The 23574-nt window shown below is 39.8% G+C and overlaps 1 protein-coding gene across 4 annotated transcripts in view; it reads right to left on the bottom strand.

The window, feature by feature from the left end:
• The window catches only part of MAP3K4 (mitogen-activated protein kinase kinase kinase 4), a 113132-nt gene that overhangs the window by 46034 nt on the left and 43524 nt on the right, over positions 1 to 23574 (bottom strand). For all 4 annotated transcript variants that reach the window (XM_088456535.1, XM_088456303.1, XM_088456447.1 and 1 more), the window contains exons 3-8: positions 20706 to 22093; positions 19117 to 19374; positions 17701 to 17847; positions 11176 to 11333; positions 5821 to 5937; positions 4710 to 4809 (exon numbers count right to left, since the gene is read on the bottom strand). In XM_088456535.1, the coding sequence (XP_088312661.1) occupies positions 4710 to 4809; positions 5821 to 5937; positions 11176 to 11333; positions 17701 to 17847; positions 19117 to 19374; positions 20706 to 22093 (2168 nt within the window). The remainder of the gene's footprint in view (positions 1 to 4709; positions 4810 to 5820; positions 5938 to 11175; positions 11334 to 17700; positions 17848 to 19116; positions 19375 to 20705; positions 22094 to 23574) is intronic.

Here is a 23574-nt window from a genome sequence, read left to right as displayed (position 1 = left end):
GTCAAGGGTGAAATACACACATCTAATTCAGGGAACAGAAAAGAGGGAAATGTTATCAACAGAATCAGTATTTATGAAATCCCGACACCGGCAGCCCGATGGGTGAAGATCCCGACAGTGGAGGTAAGTAGGCTATCCCAACCCTTCCCCCAACCCTCCCTTAGGGGCGCCTAACCCTAACCCCCCCTTCCCCGCAACCCTAAACCTATCCCTCCCAGGGGGGGTGCCTAACCCTAATCTCCCTCCAGGGGTGCCTAACCCTAACCCCCCCTTCCCCTAGCCTAACCCTAACCCTCCCGGGGGGTGCCTAACTCTAAAGCTGGGTACACACCTAAAGATTTTCTATCCAACTAGTTGATTGGTTGCAATGAAAATCTGGTAAGGAATGGGAGTAAACTGATGATCAGCAATTTGCTCCTAAATGTCAGAAAACAGATGAAAATGGTCGTTCAGACAAGTTTGTTAAATGTTTGATCTAAACAATTTTTTCAAACAACAACAGGTTTTGTCCATTTTCCGGCGTCTGGGAGCAGATTGCTGATTGTCATTTGTTCTCATACCTTACCAGATTTTCATTCCAACCAATCAACTAGCTGGATGGTTGGACAGAAAAGTCCTCCCAGGAGTCCCTAAACCTAACCACCCCTACGACGACTAAGAGGTACCGACGTCCGGCTTTCCTTCGTTCGGTATCCCGGGCGTCGGGATTTCGGCGTGTGGATAATGATAGGCGTCGGGATTTCGACGGCCTATCATTAGTCCCATGCCAGGATTTGACAGTCGGGAAGCCGACGGTCGGCATTTCGACCGCCGGCTTCCTGACTACATACAGTTATCAACAGGGAGGAAGAGAGTGGGAGAGGGTGTAGCCTGGCTGGGGGAAAGATGTTTAATTCTTATTACGTTTCAGAAAGTGCAGTGCCATACAGGATGAGATGGGTGGTAGACATCTGAGAGAAAAGAGTGAGAGTTCAGTGGAAAACTAAATTTGTGTATTGGCTGCAAAGAGGTGGCATCGGAGACCAAAATAACTAATAAGCTCACTGGGAGAAGTAGTATAGAGGGAGAAGAATTGATGGCCAAGAACAGAACCATGAGAGAACCCAACAGGAATGGTAAATAGAGGGGACATAGAGGTGGTTGTAGATATGGATAAGTAGTAGATGAGCCAGGAGAGAATGGAGTTGCATAACTTGATAGTGTCTGATATTGCTATTAGGTCAAGTAGCATAAGAATATTGTATTGGTCCATGAATTTGGCTGTGAGGCAGCTTCAGTGGACCGAAGACACTGAAAGCCAGAGTGGATTGTTCAAAGAGGTAGGCAGTGATGAGATCTCCTGGTGAATGGACTATTTGGGAGATTAAGTGGGTTGCAAATTCGAGTGCACTGAAGGAAGAGGGGAGGTGGGAGTTGAAGATAACTAAAAAAGTGCAAGGGTTAGAGATCTGGGTTGACATGATAGTCTTATAAATGAACTGTTCAGCAAGTGACAGAGTGGAGCTATAGAATCAGAGAATGAACTTGAAGTGGAAGAATACAGCAAGAAAGCGTGTATTCCTCAAGCACATTTGGAGAAAGTAGTTAAGGGTAAAGTGTTAGGATTGACGAGGGGATCAAAGTAGATTGATGGTAACAACTTGGGCAGCGGAGGACAGCTTGGTCAAGGCAGGTAAGGGTAGTGATTAGGAAGAGTAGGGAATCTAGAGAGCATAAGAAACTGTCAAGAGCAGCAAGATTCAACAAGGGTCTTAAGGGAGGCAGAGGAGCAGTGCTGAAGCAGAGTAGGTAGCGGTCAGAGTGAGGGCGGGGGAGTTGTTGAAGCTGAATAAGAAGCACTTGAGAAATCGGCCAGGTGCCGGGCAGCGCAGCCAGAATACTCCTAGAAGTGAGCTATTTTATGCTTTATGTTTTGGATTATTTTTATTTTATGGCTGTTATTTTACTGATGCTGTCTTTTTTTAAATATTAATTTCTTATACATTATCAATTTTACTGTCTGTAAATAGTGAAAATGTTTTCAGTATTTATATTAGTCCTAATGGTGTACACAATACGATTAAAATGCACGATATGAACGATAATGATATCGATCATATCGTTATCGTTCATATCATGCATTTTTTGGTGCCTCCAACAACCTGCGATGCGCGGACATGTATGGACGATAAAGTTATCGTCCATCGACCGTGCATGCAGGATATCGACCAGATTACTATAGGGACCAGTCATTGGTGGGTTGGTGGTGTGCTAGATGATCAATATCGATCATACAGCACACCCCCGGGAGATCGTTCAGCGATATCATTATCGCTGACGGTCGCCCCGTGTGTATGCATCATTATACCATTAGACAAGTTAAAGAACCATGATATTACCAGAGGTAACAGATTGAAAACCAAGTTCTTCTCTGCAGTGGTGGGCTCCTGCTGTTTCTACCTTGCTCTGCGCGTGTTGTCTCTTGGCCTAAAGTGAAGGCTCTTGTCGCTACTCCTAAAGGGATGTCGCCATAGAACCAGATGCTTCTTGATCACTTGCTGAAAGTTGGAATCTGGACATAAATCGCTGAAATCTCCTAGGTTTAATCCATCTGCGGTCCCTGCCTTGAGTGCCCATTAGCCAGCTATAGATATGTTGTTTATCATAATCCCCTTGTACTCTGGCTAGCTTGTTTTTCTTCAGTTTCTTTATACATTGGTCCATTTGGCTATTAAGTTTTTCTAACCAATTCATGGCTTGATCTTTCTCCAACGTCTGTTTGTTAGCAGATTCAATAGATAGAGCTATACTGCTTTACCATTGTTTTTTGTAGTATCAATTACATTAATAACAAGTACTATGTTATTTCCTATAGTGATTGTCCAATTATGTTATCATATCACTATTTTTATAGTGCCTATTTAATAGTCTATTACAAAGCAGAGAGCATTTATTGTACCCTTATCGGTTAACCCAACAGTGTTATGATAAGATGTCTCTTCCTATACTTAATAGTAACATCATGGTTGTCTAATATATATATATATATATATATATATATATATATATATATATATAATATATATATATATATATATATATATATAATATATATATATATGAGAGGTCTGACATTTATATTTATTGTCCTATCAGCTGTCAGCTTTTCGTAGGAAATCTATTGACAGTAGTCTTGTACCCTATTGGAATCGCGCTGCAACCTGCTGCCAGACAGCACGCTTGTTACATTGTAACTAATACGACTTTGTTTGTGTCCCGAAGAAAATGCAGTTAGCATTGAAACGTTGATAAAACTTAGCAGAGTCAAAGTGTCTTTATTCTCAAATCGTACCGAGTGCCGCCTGCAAGACTTATATTCTTTTCCCCCCAACATTGGGAGGTAATAGGAAGGCACCGGACGTAGGTATATTGCAACAGCAGTGGAGTGCCGGCTCATCTGAATATATATATTATATTAGTAAGGAGAGGATGTCGGTAACAACGGCAATTGCCGTGATGCAGCACATAGGTGACGAAACGCGCCGAGCACATTTCGGTTGTTATGGACATCCTCTCCTTACTCATTCAACTGAATGTAATAGAGCATACACACGGTCAGATTTGTCAGATGTGTCAGATGAACGATCTGATGAACGATTTGACCAACAATTTTAACTATGAACGATTTTTGACTGCATTAAAATGAATGGAATCGTCCAAATCTGACTGCAAACACATCAGATGTCAGATATTGTTATCCGACCATCGGGAACGCGCATCGTTCATTGTTCATCGTTCAGACATATCAGATTTTCCTTCAAATATGAACGATTTTTTAAATCGTTAAGATCTGAAGAAAAATCTGACCGTCTGCATGCACCATAAGACTCTTGGGGTTTTTTTTGTTTGTTTTTATATGTGGTATATGTAAATTAAAAACTCCTAGTAAAATACTACACTATGGGAGCGCATCTGTCTTATACCCACATGAAAAATCTTCACTGAGTTAAGCTAGGAGGAACATAAAGTTCGGGTGGAAGAAATCATTTTCAGGTGTACCCTAATAAAAGACCCATCACTATTGAAAACTAGGCTGTGAGGAAAAGCCATACCGGTTCCTTAAAGACCCCTTTAATGGGCTCATAAACCATCATTTTGCGGTACGACTATTACCTCTGCAACTATATTATCTGAATTATTACACTAAAGAGCGTGTTATGACTCAGGGATTATACGAACAATGTTATTTTAAACATTGGTAGTCTATTTACTGCTATATTTTGTGGATAAAAGTGCTATGTCAAATTCATGTCACATTTATCTTAACTGTAAATATCTTTGGGTCTGATTTATCAACGACTTAACACTCACGACGAGTGATAAAACTTGTGTATGATAAATGTTGCTCCAGCCAACCAGCTCCCAACTGTTAGGAAACTTGTTGATAAATAAGGCCTTCTGCTGTTTCTTCTAAACATAACATAACAGCTTTATACACTTTACCTCTGCAGTTACTCTGACCTCTCCCAATCTACACATTAGCCCTCTCTATAAGGGTAGGTCTAATCACAGTATAATTATAGACACAATTAATTTAAAGTAAAATATTTGTATCTTATCCGCTTTCTTGTTTTTATAAAATTATATACAACATATACAATTTAAAGAACACCCAAATCACTTCCAAACTAAACTACGTCCAAATTCAAACATCAATCAAGTGATGTTACCTTTCTCAGCATTTTAGCAAAACCAAGAGCTTTGGACGCTCTCTCTCTGGCTTCATGAAAGAGTTCTTTTAATGCTCGACTTGTTTCAATGACTGATCTTCTGTGGAAGCAACATGGACAAAGTTATAGGTCTAATCTGCTTACATATATGATGTAAAACACCCATTTGCTTCACAGCAATACTCGCATCATAAGCAAATTAAATCATGTTGTGTCCCAAGGAAAGGAAAAAATGGAGGATCCCTGCTTTGCTATATCTCTAGAAAAGAATTACACTGCAAAAAGGTTTTACAGGGCGATATTGCATGCGTTTCGTTAAATGTGTTTTGTCCACTTGCAGCTCGCCTCTACCAGCAACAACTTTATATTAAAAATGCACCAATCATGCCAAGTGCAGTCTCATTTTCCCCCAAGCAGTACACTCTTAACCCTGTGAAAAAGGTAAGCAATAAGACCTACAGTTTCCAGTACATTTTTCCTATGTATTGGTAATTTTGCTCTTTATCCCTCTTGCTCCTCTGTTATGTAGTATTTGTCTGCATGTGAGCTCATTGTCGAGCCGCAAACTCCATGCTATAAACTTCGTTGGTAACCTCAGTGTGCTTGATGGGCACCCGCAGAGGGAAGATTTTCCTTCCGCACACACAAACTGAGTTCCTGGCTTTTAGTTCAGCCTTTAATGTCTCTCTTGTAGTTGTGTTCTAAGCTGGTAGAGAAAATCCTTTTAGGCCCAGCTCTTAAGTCCCCGGAGAGCATTTATATGGGTACCACAAAGAAATTACAGAAATTTATGAGAGAGTTCATGCCACCATCATCAGCATGCAACTGTCTCTTCCCTTATAGTCTGCCAATCCTCCCATCAGAGATACCATGTTGGAGAGAGGTCCTCTTTAAATCAAATAAAAAGAATGATACACCTTTTTTTTGTATTCGGTGTCTTTAAAACAGTTTAACTCTGCTGAGCAAAAAAACTGTACTTATTTCACAGCAGTTGAAAACAGCAAATCAATTGTTATTATTGCCAAAGAAACAAACTCCTTACAGGCATATTAAGACCACAAAGCATTATATTACATAAATAGTGCTCCATAGCTCCCTATGCCAGGATTACCGTATTTCATCAGAGACACAGCTATCATCAGTGCTGGCCCAAAATTCATCACAGCTGTCCTGTAGGCCGGCATCCAGAAACTTCCCTGTGGACTTCAGCAGCATTCCCGCTATATCACTAGAGAGACAGATTCCAAATGTGTGTTTATACAATATTATAGTTTTACTAGATTATTCTTCATGAGTTTATTTAGACATGCACTGAAAATAATCTAATTTTTAAGCAAATATAATCACACCAAAATATACTTTAACTAGTTCATTTGTCTTGAAACACAAATAAACCGTGCAAGTTTAAACTATTAAGTGGATTGATGACTATAATTCCCACATAAATGCACCACAGCACTATATATTAACCATTAAATACTGCTTGTCTGAGATTAACTATTTGTTCAGTTTTAGAAAAAAACTGAGGAGATGCATTTAAATAGATTACATAGTAAATAGAAAACGGATTTCTCTAAATATTTGCAAAGATACTGTAGATCATATAAACAATTTATTTATTTTAACTTCAGACTATTTCTGTACTCACAATGGAATACACATTTTGTTGCTTGGTTACCAACATGAGAACTCAGATCTTTTTATAAAGAGAACGACAAAATGGAGGCATGTAGTCAGAATGTCGATATGGTCATTATGTCAACATTGTGAATTTTGACAGTCACGTCGACTGTACATGTCAGTGTGTTTACATACTGTAAAAATGCCATGTCGACATGCACAATGTTGATACTATGACTAATTCAACAGTAAGGCGATGCTGACATGTCGACATTTCAAACCACACCCAAAATGGATATTTGATGAAAAATAAAATATCCCAATTTAGAAGAACAGTGGAAGTTTAATGAATTACAATGAAACTGGACCTAAACAAGCCTACTAGCCTAGCAATTTGGTGTTCACATGCTAAACTGAATGGCTGAATGGTATTTCTATAACCAGCTATAATCTGTGTCATTCCACTTGTAGGAGAGCTTCCCCATGGCTACAGCATCCCCAGACTCTCCAACAGATGGATTAGGTAGTCAAACATCAGACTTTGAATAAAGGGTTCTAGAATGATTCTAAACTTACCATGTCATATAATTAATGGTACAGTCCTTAACACAGACCTTTTTCAAGACGACCAGAAAGTGAATAAAGACATCACCATTTAACCAGCTATATAACCATGATATTTGGTATAAGCGCTCCACAATTTTTTTTTTTTTAAATTCATATTTAATCATAGCCACTCTCTTTTTCTCTTTGAAAGATTGATTATGTGGTAACACTCTAGACACAGAATCTGGGTTATTTTACAAATCTAGTCATTATATCATTTAAGATCATCTTTTTTGTATATATTAATTGCCTCGATTAATATCTTACTCTGTCTATTTGTTTCTGTGATATTAGATGAGAATCACTGGTCAAAATGCTTTGGCTGTGCTCAGCTGCTAATTATTGTAGGAGCTATATAAGAGCTAAGTGCAACACAACTCTTATTTTATGATGAAGTTTATTATAATGAATTTAAAGATTACTGGCCAGATTCAATTAGCCTCTAAGCAGCGCCCGAGGCTATTCAATTGCAACCTGTGATAAGCCTGCAGGCTGCACTTACCGCAGATTTCTGTTCGCTTTCAGCCCTTTTCGCGGCCACCTCAAAAGTGTCAACTTATAGCTCCGGGCACTTATGCCGGTATCTGTGGGTAAGCCATGGATTTACCGCACGAGAAAAGCGGTTTGTAATTAAATAGCTCAGGGCAGTTAGTAGCAAGACTAATTGAATTCAGCCCTAACGGATCTATTTACCAAACAGAGAAGAGGCAATTCTTTGGAGGGATATCACTGGACTTTGCCAAGCAGGACCAATATGATAAATGCTGGATGAAAGAGCTATTATCTCCTGGCGAGAAGTAACAAATTTAATCTCCAGAGAAATGTATACCCTCTCTCCTCAATGAATTTTCTCATAGCTAGGACCACCGCATGGAGGAAGACACTGCACAGAGTCAAGCAAAGACTGCAATTAAGACAAACTGCAATTACTGTTACTATTGTTCTTTGTCTGTATTTCCTCCAGATTTACAAATGATGTTACAACATCTTATTATTGGAAGACCATTTGATAAGAATAGATGATAATATCATACAAGTTGAAATTTATTATACAACTGTTACTAGGGAAGCGGTTTTCAAAGACTTGTGAGAGAACATTTATTTTGCAAGTTGGCTTGCTAAAGATCAACATTAATGAGGCGTCTATTTTTCATTGACTCAATGTTATATGATTACATTGCCAAGTATTTGAGCAGATATTTATGAGGGCTTGTTTTGGTTTTCTACATATGAATTTGTTTGAATATCAACCAATTAAGGCTGCTGCTGAAATCTAAGAGTTCACTGTACTTATTATGCATCAGGGGTTAAAGTGGGCCAGAACTGCGTTCTGTCAGTTCCATTTGGAAACAGAACAAGTTCCGCTTTCTCTGGCCCACCTAACTCAGGATGTCATCCCGGCGCCGCAGGGAGATGCTGGGCGTCCGCTGAGATTTTGTTAACAGCGGGCGCCCGGCACCTTCCCCGCAACAGCAGCCGGAGGCTGGAGTTCACTCCTGAGCTCCGGCTCCAGCAGTGGACACTATACTGTAGGAGAAACTTCACAACGTCTCTCCCATAGTTCCGAAGAGCAGGCACCCAGATAGATGGCAGCGGACGCAGGAGGAGTGCTTAAGGTATTGTTTGTTTGTTTTTTGTAAGGGTGCACTACTAATTCCACTACTACAGGGTGCATTGCATAAAGGGCACTACTGCTGTGGGCATTGTATAAGGGTGCACTACTACTGTGGGCATTGTGTGTATTGGAGGCATAAGGGGCACTATGTGCGGTGTAATATGGAGAAGATTGTGCTACTGTGTGGCGTAATTTTAACTGGGAATACTATTGTGTGACCATACCCCTTTGAGACCACGCCTTTTTCGGGGCACGCCTACGACGAACACTGTACCTTTATTGAAAAAGTGCCGTGGGGTTAGTGAGTTCCATCACTTCTCTGGGACCACTTTAAGCACTATTGTGCATATTGTAGTTTTACTATTAATAATGTACATTTACAACTGATGACTGAGTTTTCTATGGTGATTAAAGTATCTGCACCCGTCTCACAAACTCAAAACAAGAACAAAGTAGAGATACTTTAAACAAATCATATGAACCATATGGTTTATATAGTGACTTCTCTTTGTAATTTGATGTATGTGGACTGCTAGGAACATCCATGAGCGAATTAGAAACCTCCAATCATCTATCTGATTTCCGTTGGCCAGCAGCACCAGACAAAGCCATTTGATAGACATATCACGGGAGGCAAATCATTCACTTTCTTCACAATAATGCATGGTTACAGTTCAGACGCTCCCTTGGATGGGGGTGTGGTTTTACATTTTGGGCTTAAAAACACAAAAGCTGCTAAGTCAATTTACTTGAACTGGGATGGTGCCGTGGTGTTTTGACCGGATACTAAAGTTATATACAGTACATTTTAAGAGAGGAGGAGGCCCATGTGCAGCCTCTGTTTGGGCCCCCTTCTCCCTGTTGGCGGCTCAGCGGCACTAAGCGCTGTAGATTCTGGCTTCATGTCAGAATACATTGCGCATACACGGGTCTCCAGAAAATGGCGCCCGCGCCTACTTTCCCGGGGACATCTTTACTGCGCATGCGCAGATCACTGGGAAAATATCCACCGCCAGTTTCTGAGCGAGTGTTTGCTGCCCTGCAGCGCCGATCCGGCGCTGTGGAGCAGCACTTCAGCATTGGTGTAGAGATAAGTAAAATTACGTATAGGTGCAGGGTATGCGGTGTGGGCCCCCCTGGACCCAGAGGCCAGTGTGCACCGCACACCTTGCACCCATTATAAAGATGCCTATGTATAGATGGATAAGTGGTGACTTTTTTTTCTTTCTAGTGGTTTTGAAAGAGGTCTGTTTTAAGTCTGAAAAGCAGTCTGTATGACCTAGCAAGTATGAATAAAAAGAGTGCATGACCGATGCAAGTCTGGCAAGTGCGCACACACACACACACACACACACACTGATAGATAGATAGATAGATAGATAGATAGATAGATATATCTATCAAAGATGAAATATGACCGGAATCAGCATGATTTACCGCCGGCCGCATGAGGTGGAAATCCCGATCGTCCTAAGGTAAGTACTAACTAACCTAATTCTACCCCCTAACCCTCCCTTAGGGGGTGCCTAACCCTAACCTCCCCCCAAGTGCCTAACCCTAACCCCTCCTTCCCCGCTGCCTAAACCCAAGTCTCCCGGGGGGGGTTGCCTAACCCTAACCTCCCCCCACATGGGTGCCTAACCCTAACACCCCCTTCCCCTAGCCTAAACCTAACCTCCATGGCGGGGGTGCCTAACCCTAAGTCGTGTCCCGCCCCAGGAACCCTAAACCTAACCCTCCACCCCCCCCACCCCCGCGCGCGGCTGTCCGCGCCCAAAGATCAACATTAATGAGGCGTCTATTTTTAGACGCCTCATTAAAAAGCTCTTGTGTGACAAGGACAACCACTTTCGTCGATCGGGCTCCCGACGTAGGTCTAATGACAGGCGTCGGGATTTCGCCTGTCATTAGTGCCTTGCTGGGATTGGACAGTCGGGAAGCCGGCGGTCGGGATCACGCCCGTCGGCTTCCCGACTGTTTCCCATATGACCCTCTCTGCACACAATCAGTGTAGGACAATAAAAACAGTGGCTGTTTCTCCTTATTCAAGTCTTCACCAACCAGGGATAAAGGCCTGATTTGAAGATGGACACAATGCTGATGTTAATGTAGTTGAGCGATTATCAGTGATCTCGCACGTGTCTGAGTCTCAGATCTCACTTGCAGTAAGAACTTATTCTCAAGGGACCTTTGTGAGCAACAACACGGGGCAGGAGGGGATATTGCAACAGGTTTCGGGGCATGTCTCAGCCTTCCACTGTTCCACTTTCCCACACTGATGCACCCTCTCTCTGCTCTATATTTATGCCTGAATGTACTTTTGTTGCCTTGTATGTCCCAGTTTTATGTATGTCCCTTTTCCCCACTGTCCAGTGCTGTGAAGCACTGTAGCATCTTACAAATCAACAAATTATATAAAATCGCTGATGTCGTTTCGTAGCTACGCACTGGAAAGACAATAGGGCACATGAATAGAGATGTACTGTACAACATATGGCAAAGTTCCTTTTAAGAGCATCATCCCAGAAAACTAAGTTGCAGATCATCATTCTATGGAGTAATATAATTAAGAATATGCTACTGAAGGTTAACTAATGCTATAAAAAGTAAATAGTATTTTCTTACCAGAAAAGTTTCCCAGCCTGAGCTTCTCCCCCTCGAATGTAAGGAGTAATTTCTTTGGTAAAATTCCATTCTTCCTCTAGAAGGTTTTTCAGGCTGTGGGAAGCTTGAGGTAACTGCTGTAACATATGGATCCAGCTCCGCATGTAGTCAAAGTACACCTATCATTTGTAAAAGACAGTATATGATTGTCACAATGTTTAGAATATTCTATATGAATTTAAAAACAGAATAAGTTTCCACACAAATTTACAGTGCCTTCATTTTAGAAATGCAAATATAGAATGTCAAAGCATGTAAGGCTGCAACATCACACAAAGTGCACATAGGTAGCAAACTCAGGATTACAAGCTTTATTAGGAAGAGAGACAGTTGACCCAACTCATAATAGTTCATTTGAAGAGATCAGAGGGACCACATAACAAATATGCAACTGGAAATGGTGGTATGCCCTTATAGGGTAGGTAGACAACCATGCATACAACACGAAGAATACATGTGTGGATACAGGTACAAAACTACCAAAAGAAAAAAAAAAGTAGCAAAAAATAAAAAGCTCAAAAATAAATTGTGTATATTCAGCGGAGGTAGTTTGCTAACGACATCATTTGCAACAGTTCAATTTGCAATTTCACTTGATGGCCCAGCTATGCATTATGTACATGCATTTGTCAACCAGAGCCATATAACAAAGTGCATGGAGGCTGTCTGGGAATCCGTACAACACCAGCTGTACATGTTCCATGACATAGCTCATCATAAAAAAGCTCTTGTGTGACAAGGACAACCACTTTCATCGTGTTAACAGAAACACTATTTAATTCGGGCTAAAGTCTATAACCAGTTTATATTTTTCCCAATAAAACTCACATGAATGTGGCTTTAACTAATATAGAATATTTAGGGAACCAATCAGTATGGACATCGCAAACATGAAATGGTCCCTATAATACAAAATATACAAAGGTTTTCTTAAGGTATACGTATATTCCTTACCAAACATAATACATTATGAAGAAATAGGAATGTCATAAAATAAAATGTACAGTATGTACTGTAATATGCAGTATATAGAAAACAAACAACACCTGTAACTAATCTGAGGAATGTAAGGATGTAAAGTGTTCTAATTATTTCCTCAGCAGGAAGTCACTCACAGCTGATAATCAAGTACTAAATGAATAACAAAGAGCTTTTGCTTTTTGATCTGCACAAAAAGGAACATTAACCAGCCTTGTAAGAGCCAAGTTGCCTTTATTTACAAATGTATGGTAACTTTCCACAGGTTTATAAACAACCAGAAGATGTTGACACTACTTTACAAAACAAACTAGTAATTTTAAATACAAAAGGTTTCACAAAGTGCTCATTTAGCACAAAATAAGAAAAATTGATTTCCAGTTTATCCAGAATTGGACTTTATGGAAAAATGATAGTACATATAAAAATAAGATGGCTTTATAAATTATAGCATCAGTGTTCTCCACAGGCTGTATGTGGCGGGTGCACCACTGGGAAAGAAACAGCCCACCACCCGGCTACTTTTTGATGCCACCTGGCTGGAAAAAATTTCTGGGGAGAACACTGAGCATTATTAACAATTATATGACCACAGACAAAATATACTCCTAGGATTTAATGCACAGCTTCCTCTAGAACTTGGGGAATTGAGGTATATATCAGCAACAGCCGAGGCCACAGGCTGTGTAGTTATGAAAGCTCACAATGGCCTATTTACTAATCATCCTGTTGCTGTGATTTATTATGGAACTATAAATTCCATCTTCCCCGATCTTGTAGTGCCACAGGTTGCCTTTCTTGGAAAAAAAATCCCTTGTCCCCGCCTACCCTGCCTACTAAATTAAGCAAAGTATACATGGTATATTGGTACTTGCAGCTTCAAATAACTAAAAGTCACACGTTGCCTACTCTAATTAAATCCTTGACTATACCAAATACATTTTCATATAGGATAGTGGGAATTTTCACATCTGTGAAGTCTTCTGCGTTCCTATCCTTGATGTCCACCCCAAGCAACCATTATCGTGCTCCTACTTTTACTAACCAGATAAGCACCCAACTGCCATTCTGCCCCAAGCGTTATTTGCCCTCTACATGCGAGAGCCACTGTGCCCTGATCCAGTTTGGTCAATTTTCCAGGCATAAACTTATGTGCACCTGGATATAGAAAGTTCCTTTAGATTTGGAAGAATACCTGGTTTTATATATTTAGTAGCTTCTCTATGTATGCTTGTGCAAGACATTCAATTGCAAGAGAACATTTTATTGTCACACCAAATTTCAGCATCACAGAAAGCTAGCGTTTAAAAACTTGCACATAATTTTTGAATACTTATAACAAAATATATGGATATACAAGACTGTTTTGGGCTTTTCATATTGTGGAATGTAAAAAAAAAAAAAAACCACTGCATGTATTCACTACCGTTCTGATGGACAGTGCTTGTCACACATGTGGGAACTACTAATATATGGTATCTTGCACTTGGGACATTCCATTCTTTTAAAATTTAAGCTGTTTTTAACCACTTATATCTATTTTTTCTTTCATAACTTATGCATCATAACGTAACACAGGATGAAAATTTCTGTTCAAGCAAGAAATTAGTGGAAACATTCTGCTGAGAACTAGAATTGCCCAGGTGCAAATAAAAATGTCCACACTTCAATGGACCAACTGAAAATATGTTTTAGTGATAGTCAATGATTCCACTCTGGGTTCATTATTAAGGAGATGTTCACGAGTTCAGTCACAGACACGGAAAGATTGGGACTTGATACATGCCTTGTGACCTTGTATGAATAATATATTCAGGCTGCCCTCCTTAGGTCAGTGTGTTGCTAATGCGACAAACAATGTACAAAAATAAAGAACTAGTTTGTAACAGTATGCTGGTCCTATATATTCTAAGTGGGGCAAGGACCTGAATACATGAAATCTAATATTATACAAATAGGTCATGTGGCAGACTGGCTGTAAGGATTCTGTCGTCAGTTCAGGGTTGGTGCTGGCTGTACTGAAGCAGAGTTTAACTGACTCCCCGGTCTTCACCAGGAACCATCATAAGGTGGTATAAATTATGCTGACGAGAGTCTGCAGGCCACGACCCGCTAACGACCCCTACAGAGAATGGTCTGATGTTGCAATGGTCAGGGTCACAGGCTCAGATTCAGAACAGGCATGGTTCGTAATCGGTTAATCATGTAGTGGTCTCTTAGTACTTAGTGCCTGGTGATCACCCGTGCTACGGTAAATGAACGCTTTCCATATATGAGGAGAGGTCACTATGAGCCTCATTTATCGACGAGTTTATAACTCAAAACTAGTGATAAATTTCACTGTGTATGATAAATGGTGCTCAGCCAATCAGCTCCCAACTGTTAACTATTAGAAAAATGACAGTTGGAAGCTGATTGGCTGGAGCACCATTTATCATAAAACGTGATATTTATCACTAGTTTTGAGTTATAAATTCGTTGATAAATGAGGCTGTATGTGACATATCACCCCCCATTATGACAGCTGCAACTAAGTGAGCACCCACATTTTAAAGGGAGAAGTCCCCACTTTGGATGACCAGACAATATTACCCTGCGCTATAAAAACCAATATTTTCTGTACATGGGGCCCAATCATACCCATAATTACATCTGCAAATGTGGGGTTACCCATAAATGAAAAGGGGACTCCCCTCTTTAAAATTATGTGGCACCTTCAGCAGATATTGATTGGTAATCACCCATTATAACACAATATTGCCCAGCACTATGGAAAAAAAATGGTTTTCCATAGATGGGGCACATTATGCCCCATCCTCCCCATACTGCAATGCACACACATAGGGGCAGCCTGTCTTGTAAGAGTAGTGCCCCCTTAGTTCCTTGACTCTGCCGATACCCATATCTTCTCCCTTTATTTCCTCTTTTTTTCTTATACTTTTTGCAATACTGGCTATTGCATTTCCCCCTCTTCCCTTCCTTTGATCCCCTTGTTTCACTACCCCATACCTTTTTTTACCCTTTCTTTGCCTTTCCATTCATTAAAAAAAAAAAAAAAAAAGAACTGGATGCAGCCCATTGTCTGGTCCTAGTTGCCCTATTTTCTTTCTTCTAGTTATTTGTATTTGTAATGCCGGCCATCTTTATGCATGTTTCGTGATTGTTCCATCAATGCTTTCAGAATGTCTATCTTTGCCAGCTCATGTCTCATGTACACCACCATTGTTACATGCTGCTCTTTTGTTTGGCTGCTCCAATAAAAAGATTGTTTTAAAAAAAAAAAAAAAAAATCAATGGTAGTGATGTTTGAGTGTGACGGGCGCAAGTGTGAAAAATGACCTGAGCACAATGATGACAAAACCCTCAGCAGCAAAGGGGTTAAAGGGCATATATTAAATCCTTGAACATCATAATTACATACAAAAAATATTTTCAAAACACTCATCACTAAAGGCTTATATACGCGTGTGTTTCTGTTGGAATGATGGAGGAAACTTTTTGTGTGATACAGTAGAAATCATTAAACTCAAACCTTACCCACAGTAGGTAAGCATAATCATAGTGAGGCAGACCAGGATCCAGCAAAGGCCTGCTGCCTTGCTTCAATGGTCATTCAAGTGTTCAGTGTAAATGCTTATGTTTAATGCAGGCCCATTTGCAAAAGAATCAACAATTCCCTTTTGAAGTAGAGTTTAAGGTTTGTTACCGCAGCTCAGATAAAATAAACCATGGAAGTATGAAAAGAGCCACGTAACAAGCCACTACAAATATTTCTAAAAACAAACTGTTCCGTTTTAGATTGTTGTTGGTACAAAGATATATTAAATCTTACATAAGCATTTCTTTGAGATGAGAACATTTTCTTAACACTCCTTGTTTACTGGAAACACGGAATGAAACATGATTAAATGCTCATATGCGTTGGGGTAAATCTAGGCGTTCACTCAAAGAACATATAATATTATCTAAAATTATAGGTTGGTGTACAGACAGAGGAATCAGTGTCAATAGGAAATGCATATTTTATTATACACTGTGCACCATCACAGGCAAAACTAGTAGTAGTAATAGAGCTAGTTTCACAAACAATACTTTAAAAATACTTTTTTATTTAACCAATTTCAATACTGTATGTGATTCAAACATTGTAACAAATGCTTTCTGTAGCAGACTGGTTGCCTAACGAGTTACTCAAGATTATCTGAGATGAAATGCTGACTCAGAAGTTCTTAAGAGACCAGGCACCATTAAAGGAGTTGCTAGATTTATATATAGATATCATAACTGGCAGAATAATCTCTAAAAGCAATGCTGAGGCAGAAATGGCTTGTGTTATATATATGTAGGAGAAAACCTATCCAATCTCTCCCAAGACATGTTAATCATTGAATGTTCTTCATGCTGCCATAATAAACAGAAATCAATTATAGCCATTAGGCTAGTTACAGATTTGGGATCCTCCTGGCACTTCTAGTAAGGAAAGGCATCATTTAAAAAAATAAAATGTACATTTTCTGAGGCATTTTGTAAAGTGTACTACTATATTATTAGAAGCTCTATAATATTTTACAATTATTGATCCTTTGCAATCAAATGGACACATTCTGTAGGTGCAAATTAAAAGCTGCAATATCTCTGTGTGAGAGCAGCATTAAGTCAACGCTAAATTTTGGAATACCAAAAAAGTTGCGGATACAGATTTTTGAAGAGGTATGCAAGTGTTGTGACCTAATTCGCAGCAAATTAAATCTTCCGCTATTGTCTACGTTTTCTGCACTTGCAAAGGATTATGCATTTTTATTTATTTTTTGCTCATTTTCGCTGTGTATACAAGGTAGCCCAACAAGGCCAAATATTTTTTGTAACTAGAAAACATACTGCATGGACGGAGGGGATGCCTTTTTTTATTTGACACAAGATGGGGGAGATCTGGGTTTTATATCTCCACTATCTATAAAAACTTATTTTTGTGTAATGTTTTAGTTAGTCTTGTATACCCTTTCTATCACACAAAGATCCCCCCAACATGTGCTTGACCAGTATGGGGAGACAGGACCCAATGTGCTCTCCCCCAACTATGGAAAAATGACATTTTCACTAAAAAAAATAAAAAAAACCTTCAAATCAAGAAACAACCGTGAAGACAGACCTTTGATACAACCAAATCTCTGCACAATGGAAATACTGCTGAGACTATTTTCGTTATAAGTAAACCAATGAAATAGAAGTATTAATAATAAAGTTAATTGCCTTTATTTAATATGCTGTTTAGAGATCACGATGTCTACACTAAAAGGTGAGTGACCCAGGCCAATTAATAAAAGGTAATAAGGGGTTAAAGATCAAAAGACAGCAGTGTACATGTGGATATTTCATTACTAATCTATGTTTACTGTTATACTACAATTTCAATGTAGAATTCATACAGGGTTTGCAGAAATCAAAGCAAAGTAATTGTCACTTTCATGCACATATTCTTCCAGCCAATAATGTAAAAACAAAAATTACCATTAACATTTTTTGCAGGTCTTCCTCAAAAGCATCATTGTTGCAATCAGGCTTTTGAAAGTCATCCAATACCTCCCTTAGCATAAACTGATAGTATTGCTTCATCAGCAGTCCACCTTTCAGCACTTCTTTGCACTCTCTCACTAGCTACAAGAGAACGACAACACTGCATTATTATTACCACAATGGTCTCATACAGACTACCATATACTTGGAGATTTCACTGCAAGATTTGACCCTAAATAGGCTACTTTCACCTTTCACAATTGTTCACATATTAGATATATAACATAGTATGGAAGGTTTGGTGTTTGCTTTGGTCAGTAGAAGATAGATGATGACAACCAGTTTCATTGCATGCAAAAACTTGTATTGTAGATTTAAGCGTTGGCATGATACACTCTCTAGCAGTATATCTAACAAGTGCCTATTTCAGCAGATTCTGAAGATGCAGGAAGCCAGGCATGATCAAGCTTCTGTCTATGTCTAGATGTCAATGACGTGTTATAAACCTAATCATCATCTGGCTTGAAAGTACTAGAACAAATAGCTTTTCATGCTAGTCAATACAAATCACTGATGTTGGGAAGTAAGGGCTGGCTGGGCATTCACAGAATTACGTACGTCTGGACCCCTATATATCAACAATCTGCTAAAAGAGGATATTATATTCATGATGTATCTGTCCAAATGGGTTGGGTACGGGATGCCAGCGCTCAGGATCCCGGCGGTTAGAAACCCAACGCTGGCATCCCAACAGAGTTAGGATACAGACACTTGTCACGCAGGGTTGCATAAAATTGGATTTTTAAAAAAAAAAAAATCAAAAAACGATTTATTTGATTTAAATAGGTTTTTTTTTATAAAAAAAAAAAAATTAAATAGACGTTTAAACATTTAAAACGTTTACTTAAAAAGAAAATGTTAATAAAAAATCATATTTAAATTTTAAAAAAATCTGATTTAAATCAAATTAGTTTTTGATTTTTAAAAAAAAAAAATCAAATTTTATGCAACCCTGCTTGTCAGTCGGTATCGTAACCCTCCCCACCTCCCTAACCCTCCCCAGTGCCTAAACCTAACCTTTCCCCTAGTGCCTAAACCTACCCCCCTCCCACACCCTTAACTAACCCTCCCCTCTTAGTGCCTAACCCTAACCCTCCCTCTAGTGACTAACCCTAACCCCACTATTTGCGGTGAGGATCCAGTCGGTCAGAAACCCAACGCAGGCATCCCAACAGGGTTAGCATAGATACTTGTCAGTCGGTATCATAACCCTCCCCCTCTGCCTAACCTTAACCCTCCCTCTAGTGCCTAACCCCACTACTTGCGGTCGGGATTCCGGCACCGGCATTCTGAGCCTGGCAGTAAGCACATATAGAAAACCACATTTATTAGCAGACATTCAATACCAACCTGTTTAATGCTTAGCAGTGATGGCTCTCCAGCAGGCCTCTGTTCCAATCTCAGTTTGAGACATTCATGAATTACATTTAAAAGTACACGGCAGAGAACCAAAAAAGCCGGCTCAAACGATGGTAAATCCATGGCGCTCAGCTCTTCTAATGAAACCAGGTCACATGAGGGTTCTGAGCTCAGCATGGAGCTCGACGACTGCTTCAACAGGTCAGGCAAGTAATCCGAGCATAACATGAGGTCTGGGAATTCTGAAGACTGTACTCACATAAAGAGCAAAAATAATAGTACAATTAAAACATTTAACTTTTTGTGCATATTAAACGCTGGGAGGTCGTCTTAAGTCATACAAGTGAGGCTATATCATTTCAGCAATGGCTGAGAAGAAAAAACTCTGAAATATTAAAGTGCTTTTCACTCACTGAATTGACTGGCAGAATTACCCTTGGGTAGAACAATGGTCTCTTTCACAATATGTGTCAGAGACAGATGTTTCTTATGCTGTAGATAAAAAAAAATGTCCAACATTACAGATCAGTTCAAAAAAAGGTCCAGCCTGTCATTTTCTGGTGTGTTCTATATTACTTTGTTTCCAATTGCAAATTTCTGTAAATTTCCATGGAAATAAAGTTACAAATATTCTTCCTTTTTGCTCTAGCAGATCCACTGTCAAGGCTCCAACCATGTCAGTTACCCATTCATCCAAATCCCAAAACACCAGTACCTATTTGAAACAGTATCTGAAATAGGTTTTTGGGGGACTTAGTGGAAAGGAGGGTAAAGGGAGCAAAGGTATATAACATTTTCTTATTTTCTTTTATTCATCATACTTACTTCCACCTAAAACTAAGCATTTCGTTTTACGCAGTTAATTTCTAATAACCAGTAATATGGATCAGAGTCAGAACTAAAAATTTTAACATATGAAGGAAATTTGACTCCCAAATGTTGTATATTTTTGCATTTAAATTTTAAAATGAACCTAACCTATTAAATCCCTGCACCTGCCTTTAGATTTGCACCCTTGGCAGCTGCCTTCCTCACACAATTCTAGTTATGGCAGTGATAGATATGAAAAAGACAGTTAAATTAGTTATCTATTTTAACCCAGATTCAGGCAAATTTTATCACAAAAGATTATGCACTCATCAGTTTTCTGCTAAGTAATTCTCTTATCACTAGAAAAGCGTGGGACCATACCAGTTGTGAAACGGACTCATGTCTTTCAACAGAACTATGCTTTGAAGCTTTACCAGCCAAAACAATGTGACATGTGATGTTACTGTAATTTCCATAGTTGTAGCTAATTCTATTTACAGATACTAAATAGCTCATTTATCACTCGCCTCTCTAGATCAAACATGTTTTAATGCACAATTACATTTTTCAGACAATAAAAAGTGAACACACACACACACACACACACACACACACACACGGAAAAACTCAACGCCAGTTATTTCTGAAGAATTCTTTGTATTTCCAATCATAAAGGCACTATGGATTAAACACTGCACTACAAATATTTCACTTAGTTATAGATGTAATTGCTGACAGTCTAGTATGTGTTAATACACTTTAACACTTACCTCAAGTTTATGATCAGTTGTCATCAAGGCTGTACGTGCCCTCTGAAGTGAGCCATGCATTAATTTATGAAGCCTTAAAATCAACTTTCGTAGCCCCATTTGCTTTAATGCTTTGTCCACAAAGGGCCTGTATATTGAGGTCAAACAGTGCCGGTTACAACCAGTGTCATGGCAGCAGTCTGGAACTCCCCAGCAAGAGTCATCCTCAGACACAAATCTGTCCAGTATTTTTTGGTAGCTGTCCCCTTTCATAAACTGATTTGTTAGTCCGTTATTTAAGTTATTGTCAGTGTACTGCCTAGAATCTAATATACTGTCTTTATCATCTTTTTCTCCTTCACTTTCTTCTGTACATGTCCCAGAGCCCTCTGTGCTCATATCCCGTTCATGTTCCATGTCATTCTCTTCCTCCTCTGGACCATTTGATGGACGTGGTGAAGAAATTTCAAACACTGGCCAGCCAATGTCAGAAAGGTTTTTGATGCCTAGCACAGTTCCCATAATCCTCAGCTTGTGATTCAGGTCCTTGGTTATATTAAGCCATAAGCAGAGTGCCTGCACTCGTGCTTGAAAGTCTTTTGCAGCATATTTTTCATAGTCTCTCTGGAGAGCCTGCAAAGATGGGTAAAGTGCCTCAATGTACTCCAGGAGTTCCATAATCTGTTTTACTTGCTCAAAAGAGACCCGTTGTTTCTGGATGTGGTCAAGATAGCTTAAGTGACCAACTGCAATCGCTTCAGGAGAGCCCATAAACTGACCTTCTGAAAAAGTCCCATTGAGATTGCCCCCATTGCTGATAACAGACAACCTCCCATAGTTTACCTTAAAAGTTAGAATTTCATTAATGATTTCAGGTATGGCCTGCCGAGCTGTATATAGGTACAAGTCTTGGTCGTTAATACTGCGCCCGGCATGCCAAGCTTGTAACTCTAGCCAGAATAGCTCATTAGATCGATTCAGCCACATGGCAGATGTATTTTCTTGACCCCTCTGTTCCCTTTCTTTTTTTTTGGAGACTGACGTAAGCTTAAGTAGGAGACGAAGAGTCTCAAAAAACTTCAAGCGGTCGGCTGGGCAGTCTGTTCTTGAGGTCTGTCGCGTGGTCCTGGCAAATCCAGACACAGGCACAGACACGGGTAGCTTGGCACTGCTGCAGCCAAGGCTGAGGTAAGGCTTATTAAGATCAACATCTGGTATGGATTTTTTTGGCAAGGATCCACAGCCTGGATCCAGCATAAATGAGCACTGCACGTTTTTTTTACGATCTCTCTCTGTCGTCCTCAGCGTTGCTCTGTTCTTTTTCTCCTGCCGGTAGCTGTGGTCCTCAACATTTTCAATGTTTTTGCCTATTTCTTTCTGAGGTGTCTGATTGGGTGTGCTCATCTTTTCTGCAATGTAAAGTAAGAGGGAACGTTTCAGAAGCAGTCATCATTTATTTCATACTGCTGTCACTGCCAACAGAATAAAAATTTATAAAAGTGAATGTTCCTGGAATATCAGCTTGGTTTATTTATTTATTTTTTCAAAATAATGTTAAAAATGTATACAATCATATAAATATAATCGTGAAGAACATTTGGCAAATATAGCGACAAGACTGCAGGAATATATATCTTTTGACATTGTGCCTAAAATGTACTAGCCTTTCACAAATGTAGTTCTTTGTTTCTTTGGGAGGGTTTTGTATACTAAAACTTGTATATACACATACAGGCAAAATTAGCGCATTCAGAACACACTGTAATCGACCAAACCACATTATACAATAAAAATAGACTATTTTCACCTACACCACATTATTTATTATCTTGTCTTGTACAGTTTGTAGCTAAAGACTGTCAGTTGGTGATACCATGTAGCTGCTAATTAGAATTAGTGCTGAACTAACGAACATTATTTTCGCATGATAAATACCTGATATTGCAATGTCTGTGTTATTCACAGATAGTAGCGAATTATACTCACCGATAATTCCATTTCTTCATAGAGACCCCATGGCAGCCATTAAAATGAGATGACAATCCCTCCTCCTATAGTTTAGACAAGACGTTTTCTAGGGAATGCCCACCTGCTGGTATACAGCCTCACTCCTCCCAGGGGGACTTAGGGTTAGGCACCCCCCCCCGGGAGGGTTAGGGTTAGGCTAGGGGGAGGGTGGGTTAGGGTTACGCACCCCCGGGTGGAGGTTAGGGTTAGGCACCCCCCGGGAGACTTAGGGTTAGGCAGCGGGGAAGGGGGGAGTTGGGTTTAGGCACTTAGCGGGGGTTTTAGTTTTAGGGTTAGACACGGGGGGGGGAGGTTAGGGTTAGGCACCCCTAAGGAGGGTTAGGGGGGTTAGGTTAGTAAGTACTTACCTAGGGACGATCGGGATTTCCAGCGCTGTCGGGCTGCAGCTGCCGGGATCTTTCCAGCTGTCTGCCTCACGCTGCCGGGATTCGAACTCACGGCCATGCGGCCGGCAGTATTTCATACCGCTTCTGAAAGGTTGGGTTTGTTCTCAACACCACTTTATCAGTCATAACATTTAGGTAAATATGTTCTGCCCACAAAGCTTGCAGCTCACTGACTCTCCTAGCTGAAGTGATTGCTGCAAGAAATACAATTTTCCAAGTCAGAAATTTTAATGGAACATCCTGTAAAGGTTCGAATGGATGCATCATTAGGGAATTCGGAACCAGTTCAAGTCCAAAGGAGCTACAAAAGATTTGATGGTTGGACGGATTCTTTTAATAGCCTGGTAGAATCTTAATTAAATCTTCTTCTACCAGCCTTCTATCCAATAGGACACTCAATGCTCCCATTTGCCCGTTGATAGTTGAAATTGCCAGACCTTTTAAAACCCCACATGTAGGAATTGCAAGATTTGCGC

This window comes from Taudactylus pleione, unplaced genomic scaffold (assembly GCF_031769625.1).
Source record: "Taudactylus pleione unplaced genomic scaffold, aTauple2 ptg000006l, whole genome shotgun sequence".
NCBI lineage: Eukaryota > Metazoa > Chordata > Amphibia > Anura > Myobatrachidae > Taudactylus > Taudactylus pleione.
Note: the sequence above shows the minus strand (reverse complement) of the source record. Positions and strands in the feature narration are given on the sequence as shown.